The sequence below is a fragment of the Toxorhynchites rutilus genome, chromosome 3, assembly GCF_029784135.1.
Source record: "Toxorhynchites rutilus septentrionalis strain SRP chromosome 3, ASM2978413v1, whole genome shotgun sequence".
Taxonomy (NCBI): domain Eukaryota; kingdom Metazoa; phylum Arthropoda; class Insecta; order Diptera; family Culicidae; genus Toxorhynchites; species Toxorhynchites rutilus.
The window spans coordinates 123,711,006-123,728,266 of record NC_073746.1 but is presented as its reverse complement, the minus strand read 5'-3'; the positions used below and the strand labels follow the sequence as shown (position 1 = coordinate 123,728,266).

Sequence of the window (17,261 nt, the reverse complement as noted above, 5' to 3'; positions counted from 1 at the left end):
TGTTGCGTGAACGTATTTATTTCTGTAACAACACAAAGATGGTCAATGAGGGCACTGAGTTTTGAACTCATGATCGATCGCTTACTTAGCGAACGCGCAACCAATGTGGCTACGAAGACCCCCTTGTAACAAACTTTGTTGAAGATAGTTTTTGTCTAGAAAATAATTGTCGAGCTCTAGATGCTAATTTCCACTTAAATGCCATGTGCCATTGTGTAATGGTCAGATAATGTGAAAGCCATGACCAAAACAAAAGAGCATGAGCCTGTCACTTACCAGCAGATTCCGGGAAGTCCTATATATTTACTATGGAACTCGTTTCCGCGGATAATCAGGGTTCTACTGTATATATTGAGCAAATTTCCGGACATGTAATCATTACTGTTCTGTCTTAGTTCTAGTAAAGTTTAATTATATTTTCAAGTTTTTCGTGCAATACTGTATCAACATATGGTAGGATACATTCATCCAGTTACGATACCAAGTACGAGATGGACATCTATTTCATGCTTCATCGTTATTGATAACGCTCAATAAATTGTTTGAAGAAACTTCTTGTAATTCCAAAATTGTTTAGATGTTTCAACATATGTTTTATCCAGGGGGCTGCTAAGCCACCATCTTTTTGTAGCATAGAAAATTATAAGCTTAGAAATCGTAACCTAAATTTAAAAAAAAAGTGCTTTGAGCGATCCTGCAGCAGTGATTTCGCCAAACGAAGCTTCCGGATGGGCAAACAAACATCGTTTTCCAAAGAAAACTATCGAACGGAATCATTATTCACAGGCCATGGCAAATGCTGAACATGTTTGCCTCAATATTGACTCCAAACAATATACTTGACAGCTGTATGAGCCCAGAACGCGGACCTAGCTTCGCGCTGCCTACGCTCAACTTGTGTCGGTTGGGATAGGGTTGCCAGGGCCCTGGTTTTATCATCCTTTGAGAAACATCTGTTAAGTTTTGTCAGTACCTAGTAATACAGTCTATGGGCTCAGCTCTGGCCACATTGTTGTGTTCGAGACTCTGATTGTTTTTTTTTACATGCTCGGTAAGATTTGTAATCTCCTCATAGATGGTTTCGCAGAACAGAGCAGTAATCTGCATGTCATTTTTGTAAATCATAATTTAAGAAGTTGAGATCAACCTTGATCTTCTGGATAACTTTTATCCGTAGTTCACGATATATGATTCCACTACGACGCGATGATTTGCACTTCACGGTGTAGGAGTATTTTTGAACAACTTACCATATGATGTTTTTTTGTCTAGGACCACTTGTTGATTCAGGATCACATTCCCCTATTTGTCTATTTCCATCTTGGATGCGCTGCTATTACCGAAAACCGGAGTCTGAGCTTGATAAAATGATATTTATTTTAGGCAACCTCCGAACTAGTGTATACCAGTGACCGGATTAATTGATGCGATGAAACAATGAAAAAACGTTTCTCTCATTAACACCACGATAAAACCCAATTTTCATTATTTTTTGTTGGCCACAACAAGTACTACATTTGACACGACAATATTTATATAAGGTAAACATTGGCCGATTTCACTAATCACGGTAGAAACTCCGAGCACACGAATATCACTCACAAATTCTGCACGCCTGCCCGAGATAATCATTATCATGTTATCTTTCACATTGATAGAGTTATATCGCGCATTATCAAAATGAATATCATTTGCCTAATGATGATTGGAAAAATGTGATCCTCGTTCGTGATGTTCCTAATAAATTAAACATTTCCCTCAAAACAAAACAAAAACAACCAAAACACGAACTACGAAACATGTGTAAATCGGTTCCTCCGTTGTTCTCCCACATAGGGGGAAGGTTTCTGTCCTGCCGCAACTGGCTGCCGATAGGCATTCGGTGCGTGGGGCATTCATAACATCGCTGCTAACATGAGCTCTCCGACGAGCGAAAGTTTATTTGCATATTCAAATGCGTACGTATTTAGCTTGCTAATTAAAATCGATTAATCATTTCAAGACTGAAGCCATTTTACACCTGTGGGCACCGTAACCCTCCGGTAATGGGTCCCAAAGGCCTTGGAAATTAGTGACGGCACGTCCTAGCGATCACCGAAATGATACTTCAATTTCTGACCGCCGTGAGGACCAGTTCGACCGGGGGTGGTGGGGCGAATGAATAACACTTATGTTTGACAGTTGATTGATATCGAGGGAGCGCGCGGTCCTGCGTCATGCCATCGATGGTGACAATGGTTTTGGTCCGAGAACCGGTTTGCTGGATTACGATAATCACCGTTTCCAGCTGAAAGAAAGTGGATTATGTTTCAATAACAAATCGCTGTTGTTATAGGGATTGCAGATGCACTGCTGCCGTCCGATTTTGCGGTTACGGAGATTTGTGAAGATACAAACTAGAAACCTGATATTATTGGGCAGGTTAGGCATACAGACATGTTATACAACCAGTAGGACTAACCACAACGATGGATGGGCATTTTTAATTATATGGCCTGACCTTTAACTCGATTCTGGCCACTTGAAACGCAATATTTTTGTGATGTTCAAAATTTCGCAAATATTGAACCCGGATGCAACGTGAGGGGCAGAGAGGGGGAAGTTGTGCAAAATTGGCACGACCTGCCCACTTTTACATAATTTCTCTGTTGACCGCATTGTTGAAAGCCGCACGACACGTCGCCGTGGCACGACCAGAGCACCAATTTGGCCGTTATAAACACGTAAGCGCGAAACAAAAGCTGTCTCCTTCCGAGAGCAAGCAACAAATATATAAATCAGCCAGAAATTCGCCGAGCCAAGTGTGGTCTAACATTTTCAATCATCCACTAATCAGCTGAAGGATTGTCTGCATCTCAGCGGTATCCTACCGTCATAAATATGTAATCGTTCACCAGAGTCCAGTGCCAGCTGGTGGCGAAGTGATGATACCGAAATTAAGGTTAACACAGTAGTCACTGTTTGTGGAGCAATAAAATTCAAATCAGCCGACATGGTACGAGAGAGACTTCACGCATAAATATTTTGTTAAGCGGCTTTAGCCGCGACTCTTTCACTCTGACACCCCGACTTAAGTGTGTCTGTGTGTTTAAACATGTGTGTGGGCTCGGAAAGCGCTGGTGATCGATTGGAGCCTCTCAAGCTCAAGACACAAATGTGCTACCAAGGTGGAAACGGCGACGACGGATTCGGTGGGTGAATCAACAGAAAGGCTACCTCCCATTGGGGGCTGTAATCGATGTCATATACGGGGTGCCGGTAGGTAACAGACGACATGTTGACAATGACCGATAAAGAGTTCGGTCGGTTTATTAGATGTGATTATCTTTGCTCACTTCCTGTATGTTTATTTCTGCCACATTGAGAGACAATCACAGGCGCAAACGAGGCAACTCCAGCTGGTGTAATCAACACATGGCTTAAGGTTTACAGGGGAATTTTGAAATAACGTACGCTCGATATAACGTTACTCGATATAACGTACATTCAGTTAGAATCCGGAATCCCAGTTCATTTTATACCAGCGGTCGTAGTAGGCGTATCTCAAATATTTTGACAGCAAATTGTTTGGAAAACCTGTATTTATCGCCGGTGAAAATTTCACATTGATCCGTTTCGTTTCAAAAAAGTTGTGCAGGATGGATGCCAAAAGAAGAAATTTGATTTTGGACAACCACATTAAAAAATCCGGCGTGGTCAGGTACTCAAATCACGAAATCGCTGAAGATGGCCGAAGCGACAGTGTATGACGTACTGAAACGTCTTCGTGAACGTACAAGTGTTGTTCTGATGGATCAGAGGACGCGTTTTAGTGGAACATAGATCGGAAGCCAAGGTGTGACCAAGGTTATCGCCACAAACAAGACAATGGGTTCGAAAATATGTAGGGTAGAGTGCCTGCAGAAACTTCCGGTGAAGCTTTGGCCAGATTTGGTAAACTGCCACTACAGTCGAGGGGTGCTTCATGTGTACCCCGTGATAATGAGATTGATTACATTGAAAAAGACCTCAAACCTTCCAATTGCCCCCAATTCAGCCAATCGAAAAAAAACTGCCCAGTGGTGAAACAAAATTGCCGAATTGGTGCCAAAGTGACTCGGAATGGTGCAGACATGAAGAGATCGTGGAATAAAATGGCCTCTGAGGTTGAGCAACAGAGAGTACAAACTTTGATGGAGGATATCGGAAGAAAAGTACAAAAATTCATCCTAACTGTAAAGGAATAATTTCTATAATATTTTTCTGCGCTTGCTTTTAGTTGCATGTCGAAACGTGTTGCTGTTAGAAATCATGTCATTCAAAAACTTAGAAACACTTAAAGCATTTGATGAGAGGAGAGGAATTATTTCAGAAGTGGATAATTGAGACGCAAATATGCTTTTTTTGCACTGAAATGCATATAAACCATCGAAAAAAACTAAATGGACAATAATTTCATATACCGCACAAAAAAAACCACACAAGAACAGAAAATCGCACAACAAAAATCGCACTAAAAAAAACCGCACAAAAACAGGTTTTACTGTACATTAAAATGAAGTGATGTCTGTCTGTATTTCTGTCTTTCTGTCTTTCTGTCTTTCTGTCTTTCTGTCTTTCTGTCTTTCTATCTTTCTGTCTTTCTGTCTTTCTGTCTTTCTGTCATTCTGTCTTTCTCTCATTCTGTTATTCTGTCTTTCTGTCTTTCTGATTCTTATGGACTTAGAAACTACTGAACTGATCGTCGTGAAAATTTGTATGTAGGAGTTTTTGGAACCGGGAAAGGTTTTTATGATAGTATGAGACCCCACCCCCTCTCTAAGGGGGGGTGCTGTCATTCAAATCAAACACACATTTTTGTATTACTCGAAAAAAAACAAGAAAATGAAACCAAATTTGACATGTGGAGGTTTTAGGGTGCAATAAATATTTCTATGGTGGCAAGGGAATGTTTGAAAGTATGTATAACAAAAAACCATTTTGGGCGAGACGAAGTTTGCAGGGTCAGGGTCAGGGTTGTAGGGTATATTTTGACATAAAAAACAATTCTTGTACAGGGAAACTTCGATATAACGTACCCTCGATTCAACGACACTTGATATAACGTACACATTATGAAAGTCCAACAAAATAATTTTTTTAATATTTTTTTTCTGAAAGAACAATAAATTATCTGTATTTTGATACTAAAGCTTGTGTTGTAACCTTAACCAATCCCGAAATACAACTGTTTTGTGATTCCGGATTCTAAATGTATCAATCTTCAGTCAACAGAACGAAGGGAAACATGAGAAAAGCTGGCTTCGTCTTCTTATTGATTTTATTCATCAACCTTACTCAAACAGCAACACAATAAAGTAATATAAGTTACGTTTCAGAGTTCTTTATTATGCTTCGATATAACGTACAATTCGATACAACGTACAATTTTGGAAGTAAAACGTACGTTATGTCGAAGTTACCCTGTACTATTAACCAATCTCGAGTTACAACTGGTTTTATGATTCCGGATTTTGAATGAATCAAGCTTTAATCAAGAGTATGAAGGGATACATCATGAGAAAGGTTTGCTTCATCTTCTAGTTGAACTTTTTATCATTATTTACGTAGCTCACCCAAACAACAACACAAAAAAAGTTATATTCCTGAGTTCTTGATTATGCTTCGATATAACGTTTTTGACGTAGGACTACGTCTTTCATTTCTATCCCGGGGTGTAAAATCAAAGTTTCGAAAACGAAAGCGTTACGCCGGAGACCGAGATTTTGAGCGTTAATAGCTCCTAAACAACTGAACGGAAAGGTATGATGAACACTTCATTCGAAAGATAAAATGTCTACGCGTTCTATACTTGTTACTTTCTGATCCAAAAACTTGTTTCAATAGTCTTAAAATTGCTTCCAAAACAGGCTATTGAAATCACCAATCGGTATATAAGCGAGCGCCGTTCGGAAATCCACTCAGTTCAAATTGAACAGCGATTGGAGCATGTTGTCGCTGTTGTGGTGAAGCTCTTCGTTTATCATGAAAGCGCGGATGAACGGTGTCACCAAGAGCCTGTTTGTGCACCTTAGGCCAGAAGGGAATCCATCAGGAGGAGAGTGATGCCACAAACGGTTCCCCGGGAAGATCCCGAAGCAGCCGCTACACATACACACACACATACACGCGCGGAATTCTTTCCGTTTGGATGCCATTCAGCATCGAGGAAGATCCGGAAAATAATCTGCCAGTTCCTCTGGGAATTTAAAAATACATTCATGTGAAAGAGTTTATTTGAATGTTTTCTATCCATGTAACACTGTGACCAAATACATTTGGTTTTGTGATTTTTCAATCAATCGCAATTAACAGGATATCTTCTGAAGATTATTCTTCCCCATCAGTAGGATATTTCCGTATCCAATATTATTGCTCAGTCGCCGAATGTTCCGAGCTCAGAGAGTTCATTCCCCTCTAGTTTGCCTTCCAAATTGCCATGGTGGTGGTGAGACGCATTCATTTTTCGTGAGGACATCGACAAGACAACATCGTTGCTGAGGATGCTGGACGGCGAAGGATCGAGATCTGCCCTGAAACGCAAGCAGTTTGTTTGAAACTGTGAGGGAGCACAGAGAAGCCGATCCTTCAGGAGAAGAGAAGGTGGCCATCGAAGCAGCCGTTACACACACACACATACACGCACGGAATTCTTTCCGTTTGGATGCCATTCAGCATCGAGAAAGATCCAGAAAATAATCTGCTGGTTCCTCTGGGAATTTAAAAATACATTCATGTGAAAGAGTTTATTTGAATGTTTTCTATCCATGTAACACTGTGACCAAATATGTTTCAATCAAGTGCTATTAACAGATGGTTATCATTAATCACTGGTGGGCTTCCAGTATCGAGGAAAATATCTAATCGTTACTGAAAATAATCTGCCACTTCCTCTGGGAATTTAAAATTACATTCATGTGAAAAAGTTTATTTTAATGTTTTCTATCCATGTAACACTGTGACTAAATACATTTGGTTTTGTGATTTTCCAATCAATCGCAATTAACAGGCTAGTTTCTGAAGATTATTCTTCCTCATCAGTAGGATATTTCCGTATCCAATATTGGATGCATAAAACCTTGTGCCTCCAACGTTACACTCTCGTTTTCGAAGTCCCCCAAATATTCATTCATTCAGAATGAATTCAGATTCAACTTCAAACAAATGATCTCTAAATCAACGATAGTCCTACGTCACCCTTGCGGTTATACCATAGATATAACCCACTTCCTGCTTTTTTGTAAAGCGAAATAGATTTCAGGTGGATTTTTTTTATCAAAATTATAAATTAAAATCATCCTTTTTCCATCGAACATATCTATATATATAAAAATGGATTTCTGTCTGTCTGTCTGTCTGTCTGTCTGTCTGTCTGATTCTTATGGACTCGGAAACTACTGAACCTATAGACATGAAAATTGGTATGTAGGGGTTTTTGGGGCCGGGGAAGGTTTCCGTGATAGTTTGAGACCCCTCCTCCCGCTCTAAGGGGGGGGCTGCCATACAAATGAAACACAAATTTTCACATTACTCGAGAATTGATCAAGCAAACGAAACCAATTTCGGCCCATGAAGGTTTTAGGGTGCAATAAATGTTTTTACGGTGGTTAGATACTCCCCCCCTCTCTTAGAGGGGCCTCCATACAAATGAAACATAAATTTCTACATTACTCGAGAATTAATCAAGCAAACGAAACCAAATCCGGCACGTGAAGGTTTTAGAGTGCAATAAATGTTTTTACGGTGGTTAGATACTCTCCCCCCCTCTCTTAGAGGGGCTGCCATACAAATGAAACACAAATTTCTACATTACTCGAGAATTAATCCGATATGCGATAAATGTTTCTATTGTGGTTAGACACTCCACCTCTCTCTCTAAAGGGGGTCTGCCATACAAATGAAACACAAATTTCTGCATAACTCGAAAACTAATTAAGCAAATGAAACAAAATTTGGCATGTGAAGGTTTTGGGGTGCAATAAATGATTATATGTGGTTAGATACTTCTTTCCCTTTATTAGGAGGGGGGGGGGTCTACCATACAAACTAAACACAAATTTCTACATTACTCGAGAATTAATTAAACAAATGTAACCAAATTTGGCATATGAAGATTTTAGGGGCACGAGACGTTTCTATGGTGAATAGACACTCCTTCCCCCTCTCTAAGGGGAGAAGAGGGGGGAATCTGTCTTTATTCTATCATATTTTCTGTATCAAAGATTTATTTAATATAACGAAGAAACATGTTATTTGCAAGTGGTTGAAAAATCTTGAACGAGAATTGGAGGCGATCTGGCGTAGTGGTAACATCCATGCCTCTCACGCTGAAGGTCAAGAGTTCAATTCTCACTCCCGACATTCTTCCAAAAATGGAAGTAAAAAGTGACGAACCAGCCAAATGAGTTGAAAATCACTATAATACAGATAAAAAAAAATTGAACGAGAATTGTGTCTGAAAATAATCCGATATTATAATGATGAGTTTTGGTAGAAGTACTTGGATTTTTTTTTAGTAAAAGGTAAATTCAACGGGATCGATTAGAAGATCAATGAATGAACAGTTCTGCGATTGGACTCATGAACTTGCGCTTAGTAAGAAAACGTGAATGTTTGAAGGTATTGATAACAAAAAAATAATTTTGGGCGGGACAAAGTTTGCCGGGTCAGCTAGTATTGCATATAATGGAGAAACACATTTTCGCCAGCGGTTAAATGTCTTGAATTAAAATTGCGTGATTGCTAAAATCAAGTTCGATCGGATCGAGAAATTCTAACTAAACTTATAACTAGACTGACCAAATAGTTCAAGAATTAAAACGGAACACGTAAGTCCAAAAAATATTATTGTATAAATTATTTCATTGAGTGAATAAAACCGATAATAAACCAATAAATCAAACATTCTCAGATGTGCGCGCTCTGGTATCCACAACGAAGGGATGTTTAGGTACTGATGAGACTTTGCGAAGAGGGTTATAATTTTTGGAAATTTTATCATAAAATTTGTCGCATTCCAGATCAAAATTCTGTTTGGAAATTATAAGAGCGTTTATGGTTTAAAAATCGTATCGTCACAATATTATGTCCAAATGTTGATCGTTTTTTACTTCCAAGCAAGCACAAAATATAATCAGCAATTGTCACGAATTCATCACATTCTAGAAATTTGTTCTTCATTTTTGAAAATACAATGCTACCTGGAACCTTTGGCCATGCAGGAATAGACATACAACATACAACGTCGAACCAAACTCGTTGTGATTAAACTTTGCATGAACCTACAACATCGAACCTGACGCTCGCTCAGCAACGGCTCGATGTGGTCCGTCATGGCAGCAGTGTTTGGTCCATCATGTTGGAAATGAAATCGCAGGGCAAGTGGTTAATATAATAAATAGCAGTATCTTAAATGTTTTCAATAGTTTAAAAACGTAGTTTTGACGTAGGACTACTCCTTTCAGTAAGGGTACCAAACATGTCACTATATTATGAAATAGTTTTAAAGCTAATGACTTTTTCGTCGCGAACAAATCAAAACGAAAATTCTCCAAAAAATGTTTGATATGTTATATATTACAATTGCCTAACGCGTAAATGGTTGACATTAACAAATTTTCGAAGCACACTCATTTTTCCATACATTTGTTTTGCGTGTTTCCTACTCGTATCTTCTATTGGGTCGTGCCATTAGGTTTACGTAAGGCGTAAATCGCTCGCTAGAAATGTGAATGCAGCGTTTGTTCGTACGGAGTCAGTCTCGTTCCAACTAGCGAGCAGTCAACAGTCTCACCTAATGCTGATTTCACACTCAACGGTTTTCTTCGAAACAAAGTTCAAAAGCGGAATCGTTCCACGCGCTGAATCGGTCTCAGATGCTTAAACGGTTCAAAATATGTATACGGTAACCTTTGGAGAGTGTAATTTGGGTTTCCTTGGATGGCTGCCAATACATAAAGTTCTGCTCGTTCAAAATCCCCCTCAGGTGGAAGCAATTATTTATTTATGAAAACGCATGTAAAGGGATTGTCTCAAACATTTCTTCACAGAGCTTTTTGCGACTGGCATGATCACGTCTACATAATTCTTGAGTTAAAATGATTTTGTAGAGGCGAAACTTTAAATCAAAGCGCAGCAACAACATATTTGCGCACAGACCGTCTGACTGATCAATTGAAACTCTTACTCGTTCTACATTGTCAGGTTTAACCCCTAATAAAATAATTCTGTAATCCGGTCTTCCGGTTTTATCTTGGATGCAACCCTCTATGTTTTTTAGACCATTTTGCACCTTGCACCTCATAGAAACTTTAGTGGCAGATACATCATCTCTTGCAACAAAGCGAATAAATGTTCGAAAGTTCGCTAACTAGTCTCTGGTGAGAAGCAACCATAGTTTAAGGCATGGGTTTCCAAATAAATCGTAGTATGTACAACAATACATTATTGATAATATTTTTTCTTTAGACTAAAAATACAGTATAAATTGATAAAAATACGAGATATAAAAAAACGAGAAATAAAAAATAAATAATGTTTTTGTAGGCCCTGATGGTTTGTATGGTTTTGTAGAGGCAGCTGAAGATAAGTGATCCACTATCAATTCTCGTTCTCGCGAGAATAATTCACAAGCTGACTATATATCGAGATTTGTGTCCTTATGCCTAATGCAGGTAATGCATTCAGTATTCATCTCTTCTTTTAAATATCCACTGTAGCCACATGCGATTCTATATTTGTTCCACCATCTTCATTATCCGCATCAAACCTTTGACAACGAATCAAATTAACAATGCTCACGTGTAACTCAATCATACACAAATACTCTTCACATAACGATATAAAAACCGTTACGGTACATCTTTTCATCGGGTAAATCTTTTCTTCCACGGGATTTAGGAGAACAAAGTTTTAAAATAATCACGACAATAAATCAAAATAATGGACGCAGTGGTTCAAGGCTCCTACAGAAGAAGAAGTTTCGAAAAAAGATCAAAATTGGAATCTTTCATTCAGAACACACTCTCGTCCATCCGAAGCGATTTCGCTCTCAGACTTCACGTGGGGTAATACTTCTGTGCGTTGATGTTGGCTGCAAGCTGATTGAAGCGAGACATGAATGAAATAACAGAACTGATTTTGAATTATAAACACTTTAATCTTTTTCGCTTTATTCGACCCTAGCCTTGAAAAAAGTCAATTTAAAAAATGAAAGTTTCGAAAAAAGCCAGCTGAGAAGCCTTTCTGTCATCTTCCCTGCCATCTGGTCGCTAACTAGAAAACTGCTGAATCGTGAATGCTGGTTGGAAGAATGAATCAAATTGGAGCCATTGTTTTTGCTATACTCCGTTTGCTCCTGTGCGTCAAAACAATCTCTGCATTGAACTTTACAAAACCTCACATACAAAGCGTTACGCTTTCGTTTTCAAAATTTTAATCCTACATCCCACTACAGAAATTAAAGACGTAGCCCGACGAAACAAATATCAAAATATCATTAACAAATATTCGAAGCACACTCATTTTCCCATACATTTATTTTGCGCGTTTCTGTGCTGATTTATTACATTAAATGAGCCTAAAAATAACAGAAAATGTCTTGGCTCCAAAAAACTGGTATATCATTTGTAGAATATGAATGGTATAGCAATATAAGATACAGATACAGCTTTCCGCATACTTTGCCACATACACGGCCCAACCCGAGATGGATATAGCTCTCTTTTATGCTCTTCTTTTTACTTTTAGAAAAAAACTTTTCAGCTTCATTTTATAATCAGAAGCAATATTATCACGCATTTATGCAACAGCACAAATAGTTTTGTGGATAGCGTGGTCGTGCAAAACAGCCTTGCATTCCAGTCGAGCTTGGTTCGATCTCCGTTGACATCGTTTGACAGTTTTATCAGAAATCCGTCACATATATATTTTATTGCATTCTGGAACTCAGCACTAAATTGTTAACTTTGATTTTGTATCACCTTCCATCTATAAAAAAGGATAACTCAACTTACCAAAAATAATAAAACAGCTTACAACATGTTCTTACACACAAATTTTCCAAGTAACCAGTAAGCACTAAGCAATAACCATAGAGGTATCAACAAAGATGTCATCAGACCAGTGGGCACCATAAGAAGATACCTAGAAGTTCTAGTTTTCTCTGATTGCAAAGGGGAAGGAACAATAATCTTCATGGTTGATCTATTGTTAAATTGTTAATTTGTGTAAAAAAACAAATCAGAATTTTTCGATTAACAAAATAACGTTCCAGCTTTGGACGAATCGTCGCCTAGGACGCCCTGTACACTTCCGCTGATTTAAGAGACGAACCAGCCGAAATGTGTTGAAAGTCACTATAATAGAAACAACAAACTTCCGCTGATCCCGTGCATATTCCTATGGTCCTTGTACTTCGAGCAGACGCACAAGATATGTTTGATGGAGTTGCGGATGTTGCAGTGCTCTGTGACCACCGTGAAATCGAGTAGTGTCCAGTCCTTAGTCTGGACAGTACTCGCTGTTTCCTCATTGCTTCTACAGATTGGAACCTGATGATGGAACCTTTTACGTTACTTTCCGCAGAAATTGCCTTCCCCCTGTGTGTCGCCTTCCGGCTCAAAAGGGGTGAAAAGAATTGATGATCCACAATTTCGTCCAGCGGCACCTCCCGTGTAATAAATTGTCCCGTGTGACCAATTCCAGCAAACCGATCGGCCGCTTCGTTACCTGCAATGCCACTGTATCAGACAATAAGTACTTTATGACCGCTTGGTGTCTGGACTTGGCTGTACCGATGGCGTCGATGGAACTCGCCGAGTCTAAGACGACCAGCAGCGGCGTTGTTAACGAAATCGTCACTGCCACGAAGATTCCGGCTATTTCAGTCCAGAAGATCTGGCAGATGTCAGCATGCCTTTTGCTGGAAGCAAGTCTGTTATTTCTGTCACTTACTCCGAAATCAACTCCTGATGACGCCTTACAGCCACCCGTGTACTTGATATCGTGGAAACGGTATTTCCTGCTATCATTGCCGTGAAAGTCCGGCCTACCGAGCTTGCCCCAGCTCGGAAGTTGTTTGTGATATCGTTTTGCAATCGATCAGCTGGGAATTTCCAATCATTTATCACAAACCAGATTAGTTTTTCCAATATGTGGAGGCTGGTTACTAAGGTTACTAAGCACAGTCAGGTGTGTTTCTTCCCTACCGCTATTTTTGCAAGAAACTTGCCGTCTTGGATACGATCTCCAAATCGATGAGTAAGTCGAAATAGGATTCCCCTACTTCAGTGCATGCAGAGATTGCTGTCGTGGATGGCAGTAGACCGGAGGCAATTCGTACTTATCTCGATTTATCTTGCTTATCTTATCTCGACTTATCTTGTCTCTGATCTAACATATCAGTTCAAGGCTACCGATGAGACGGTGTTTAATGATTTTTGATGCTTCGAGATTGTTTTCTTAACTTTTCCAAAATGGCGCTGGAAGCTAAGGTTGCGGTCGACCAATGCTCCAACATATTAATTTAAAATAGTTGCAACATTTCGACTAGGACGAGATGAATCGGGCTCAAAAAGTAATTCGCGTTGGAGTAATATCCACTAAACCCTGTTTCATCTCATCTCTGATAAAGAGCTGAGAAAGTAAAATAACATTTTTTTTACATCCCTGCACCGTCTTCTGCCAAGCATGAATAAATTGTGTACTTATCTTTCCATAGAATGGCCAATGCTTCGCCCCGGAAGTGTGCTGCAGGACCCAATCGCTGGTTTCCGAATCGACCGTGCTGACAGATGAAGGATACGTTGTAAGAGTACCAGACAATCAATACCTTCCACCGGAAGGTCAAAACACAAACACACACATTCAAACCGCACCACCACCACCACGCACTACACCTCGCCCACTACCAACCACCACACGTTACGCGCCACCACCCACCACTACACGTTACGTACCGCCACCCACTACCACACGTTATGTTCCACCACCAACCACCACTCGGTACGTGCCGCCACCAACCACTACGAGATATTTCCCTCCACCGACCACAACGCGCCCTTCATTCCAAGGTGATCAGTACATTCCGCCTAAGGAAGAAATTCCAGCCTCATCCAACGACGATCCTAATGCGGTAAGACCACCCCCACAGGATGACGTTCCAAATCCGGCCAATGACAACCCAAGCGTGCTACGACCAACACCGCCCAGACCAACGTTCCCAGCTCGACCAGTCACACCAAACGGGCCAGTAGGAGGACCAGCTCCACCCCCACTGCCACCGGTAGGCTGCTCTGCCGCTATGAACTGTACCGAATCTCAGTTCTGCTCCGCCACTGGTGTTATCTCGAAAACTCCCGTCAATCTGACTCCCGAGCAGGAACTGTTCCGCGTCCCAGTGACCGAGTGCCGTAACCTTGAGAGAGGCTTCACAGGGGTGTGTTGTCGTGACCCAGATTACGTCGATCCATGGCCGGTGGGTCTGCTTGGACTTTACAATCCCGAGATACTCCCGTTCGATGACGGTTCGTACAAACCAAATGGCAACAATGGTAACGGCAATGGAAATGCCAATGGTAACGGTAATGCCCCCAACGCTCGCATCCAAGCCGGGCGGAACGAAGCGATTGTCGCGTCACCCAATCGGGGTCAGTCCTTTGGGGCCAACCAAATCACCAGCGCTAGTCAAACCCAGTATACTCAGGCGAAATTCCAGACCGATCGGGGTGTAACGGCTGCCACTAGCAGCAGCACTGGTACCAAGCGATTCACTCCCAATGGGTTGCAGTTCGTGCACAGCGGAACAACCAAGTTCAAGCCGTTCCAGAAACAAAGCTCCGCTCAGTGTTCTCCTAGGAACTACGTGAGTATAGTGAATCCCGGGTATTGGGGGGATTGATAACTAATCTTTCGTTTGGGTTTTCAGAACACACAGCCACGTGGTGCCGGACCATGGGATACCGGTTTCGGAGAGTTCCCATGGCAAGCGATGGTTATCCTGGAGTCGAACAAGACGTTGCTGTGCGGAGGTGCTATCATTTCGGAGAATGTTGTTGTAACGGCTGCTAACTGCGTTTATGGGTAAGATTTATGTGAGTAAAATATGATGAGTTGAATTATTCATGGCGACGGTTTCAGACTGAACCCACGGGACGTTATGATCAAGGGAGGAGAATGGCGATTGGGAGTAGATGCAGAACCAAAGACTTTCCAGATTGTGCGGGTTAAAAACGTTATCTACCATCCAGCCTATCAACCGGACACTTTGAACTACGATGTAGCTATGTTGGTGCTGGAGGACCGTCTCCGATTTGATACCCACATTGGAGCGATCTGTTTGGATGAGAACGATGTTGTGCCAAGCGCATCATACGAGAACTGTGTGACCACCGGTTGGGGACGTGAGGTTCTGAGGAGTAAGTATCTTTACGCGAATGATTCGGAGTCAGATATTGAGCATCTACTATTTTCAGTTCACATCGGAAACGCCCTGATGCATTATATGCCGATCTCACTGTTGTCGGAAACTGAAAGTCAATCTCAGCTGCAAGCTAACGGATTCACATCCGAGTCACACATCTGCGGCCGTCCAGCGGCTGATGCCTGCGAAGTCGACATCGGTAGTGCCCTGGCTTGTGCGGACACTAGTGGCAGTTACTTCTTGAAGGGTGTCTACTCGTCGGACAACGGTTGCAATCGACCGGATCAGATTGTGTCCTTCTCGAATATTGACGTGGAATGGATCAAGCAGGCCATGAGAAATCCAGGCCAGTTCATTACCCCTGTACCCAAATACCAAACGTCGGCCAACAGTCCGGCGATCACAACGATTCAGCAACCTTCGACGCTGGTACCCAGCTACAACAAGGCGTATCTGCCCCCATACAAATGAGTCGATAAACAACTGAGATATGACATAATCTACTAAATGCTTTAGATAGAACTTATTCTAGCCGATAGTTACGATGAAGTGACCACTGTTTTACTACACCTAGACATTGATACATCCTACCGTCATTCATTTGTTATTACCTCCCGAATCAATACTACATTTAAGGTTTTTATATGCATCTTGTTATGTGATTTGTACTAAAACATCAGAGATTCATGCGCAAATTCTTCATCAGAACGAGATAAAACAAAAAAAAACAAGACGAACAGACGCGCACACATACTTACATGAAGACAATCACCACAACGAATTTCGCTTAGGTAATACTATTTTATTATGATAGAAGTTGTTGCGTAAGCTCAATCAACCTAGCCAAACCCTGTTCAAAATAATGCTACCCCACTGTGAACTACCTTTTCTAATATGCCTTTTTTGATGACTACATTCAAAGTTACGCAGGCAAATAGTGTCATCCCCACAGATTCAAACTGCCCCAAAACAATACATCACGCCGTGTACAAAGCCCATCTTTCGTTAATGTTTAATTAAAAAGCATTTGAGTTGCAATGCAAGGGGTTTCCTTTTGTCTGCTTCCCAGTACTATTATTCATGTTAAATTATGTTAACTTTTTCTGTACACGACGCACCTTGTGGTGTTGGACAGAGGGAATACAGAATACTACCATTTCTAGTACAGTTCTAAAGCCAGTTAGAAGTAGTGATCATAGTGGCAGGTTGAACCACCTTAGCCGGTTCTCGATGTACGAAAAAGGGACACAAAAAATGCATTTCATGATAATTTTACATTTCGTTATTTCTTAGAGTGGTGAAAACTAGAAGCTTGAAATTTTTGAGGAAATGTAAGAATGGAACAAAGTTTGGTTCGGTTGCGCGATTTGAAAATCGTTACCGAGAAAGAAAAATTGAACGAACGCATTAGACGATGATAAAATGACCAACAGCAAACAAGTATAACGTAACGATAATTAAATGATATTGTTAGTACTATTTAATTACCTGTACATAAATAAATAATGTAAGACATTTTTAAGAAATAATAATTAACTGTATTTTTCTGCATCCGAATAGAGAAAAGTTCGCTACTGTAATCTATACTATGCGGGTCGAGAAGTTCGCCGAACCAAAACAAGTCTAAGGTTCAAAACATCAAAAACTTCTTCAGTATAGAGAGCTTGACTGTTTTGGGTTTCCAGAAAAAATAAATAATACCGTTTTACTTCGAGAATTCTATGGATAAAAGCGCGTTTAGTCCAGGACATTTTGTTTGTGACAATCGGATGTTTAACATATCGAACAAACATGAGTCAGATCAAACAAAACATGTTCATAG

At 40.5% G+C, this 17,261-nt stretch overlaps 1 protein-coding gene across 2 annotated transcripts in view; it reads left to right on the top strand.

Annotated features, from left to right (window-relative positions):
* LOC129775401 (mucin-5AC) overlaps window positions 1–16,971 on the top strand; it is a 123,980-nt gene extending 107,009 nt beyond the window's left edge. Inside the window, exons 5-9 of one of the 2 annotated variants that reach the window (XM_055780121.1) lie at window positions 13,739–13,825; window positions 14,171–14,881; window positions 14,945–15,099; window positions 15,157–15,434; window positions 15,492–16,971. In XM_055780121.1, the coding sequence (XP_055636096.1) occupies window positions 13,739–13,825; window positions 14,171–14,881; window positions 14,945–15,099; window positions 15,157–15,434; window positions 15,492–15,910 (1,650 nt within the window). In that variant the 3' untranslated portion in view covers window positions 15,911–16,971. Of the gene's footprint in view, window positions 1–13,738; window positions 14,882–14,944; window positions 15,100–15,156; window positions 15,435–15,491 lie in introns of both variants that reach the window. The other variant, XM_055780120.1, reaches the window with a different exon arrangement.
* Window positions 16,972–17,261: the final 290 nt, after the last annotated feature.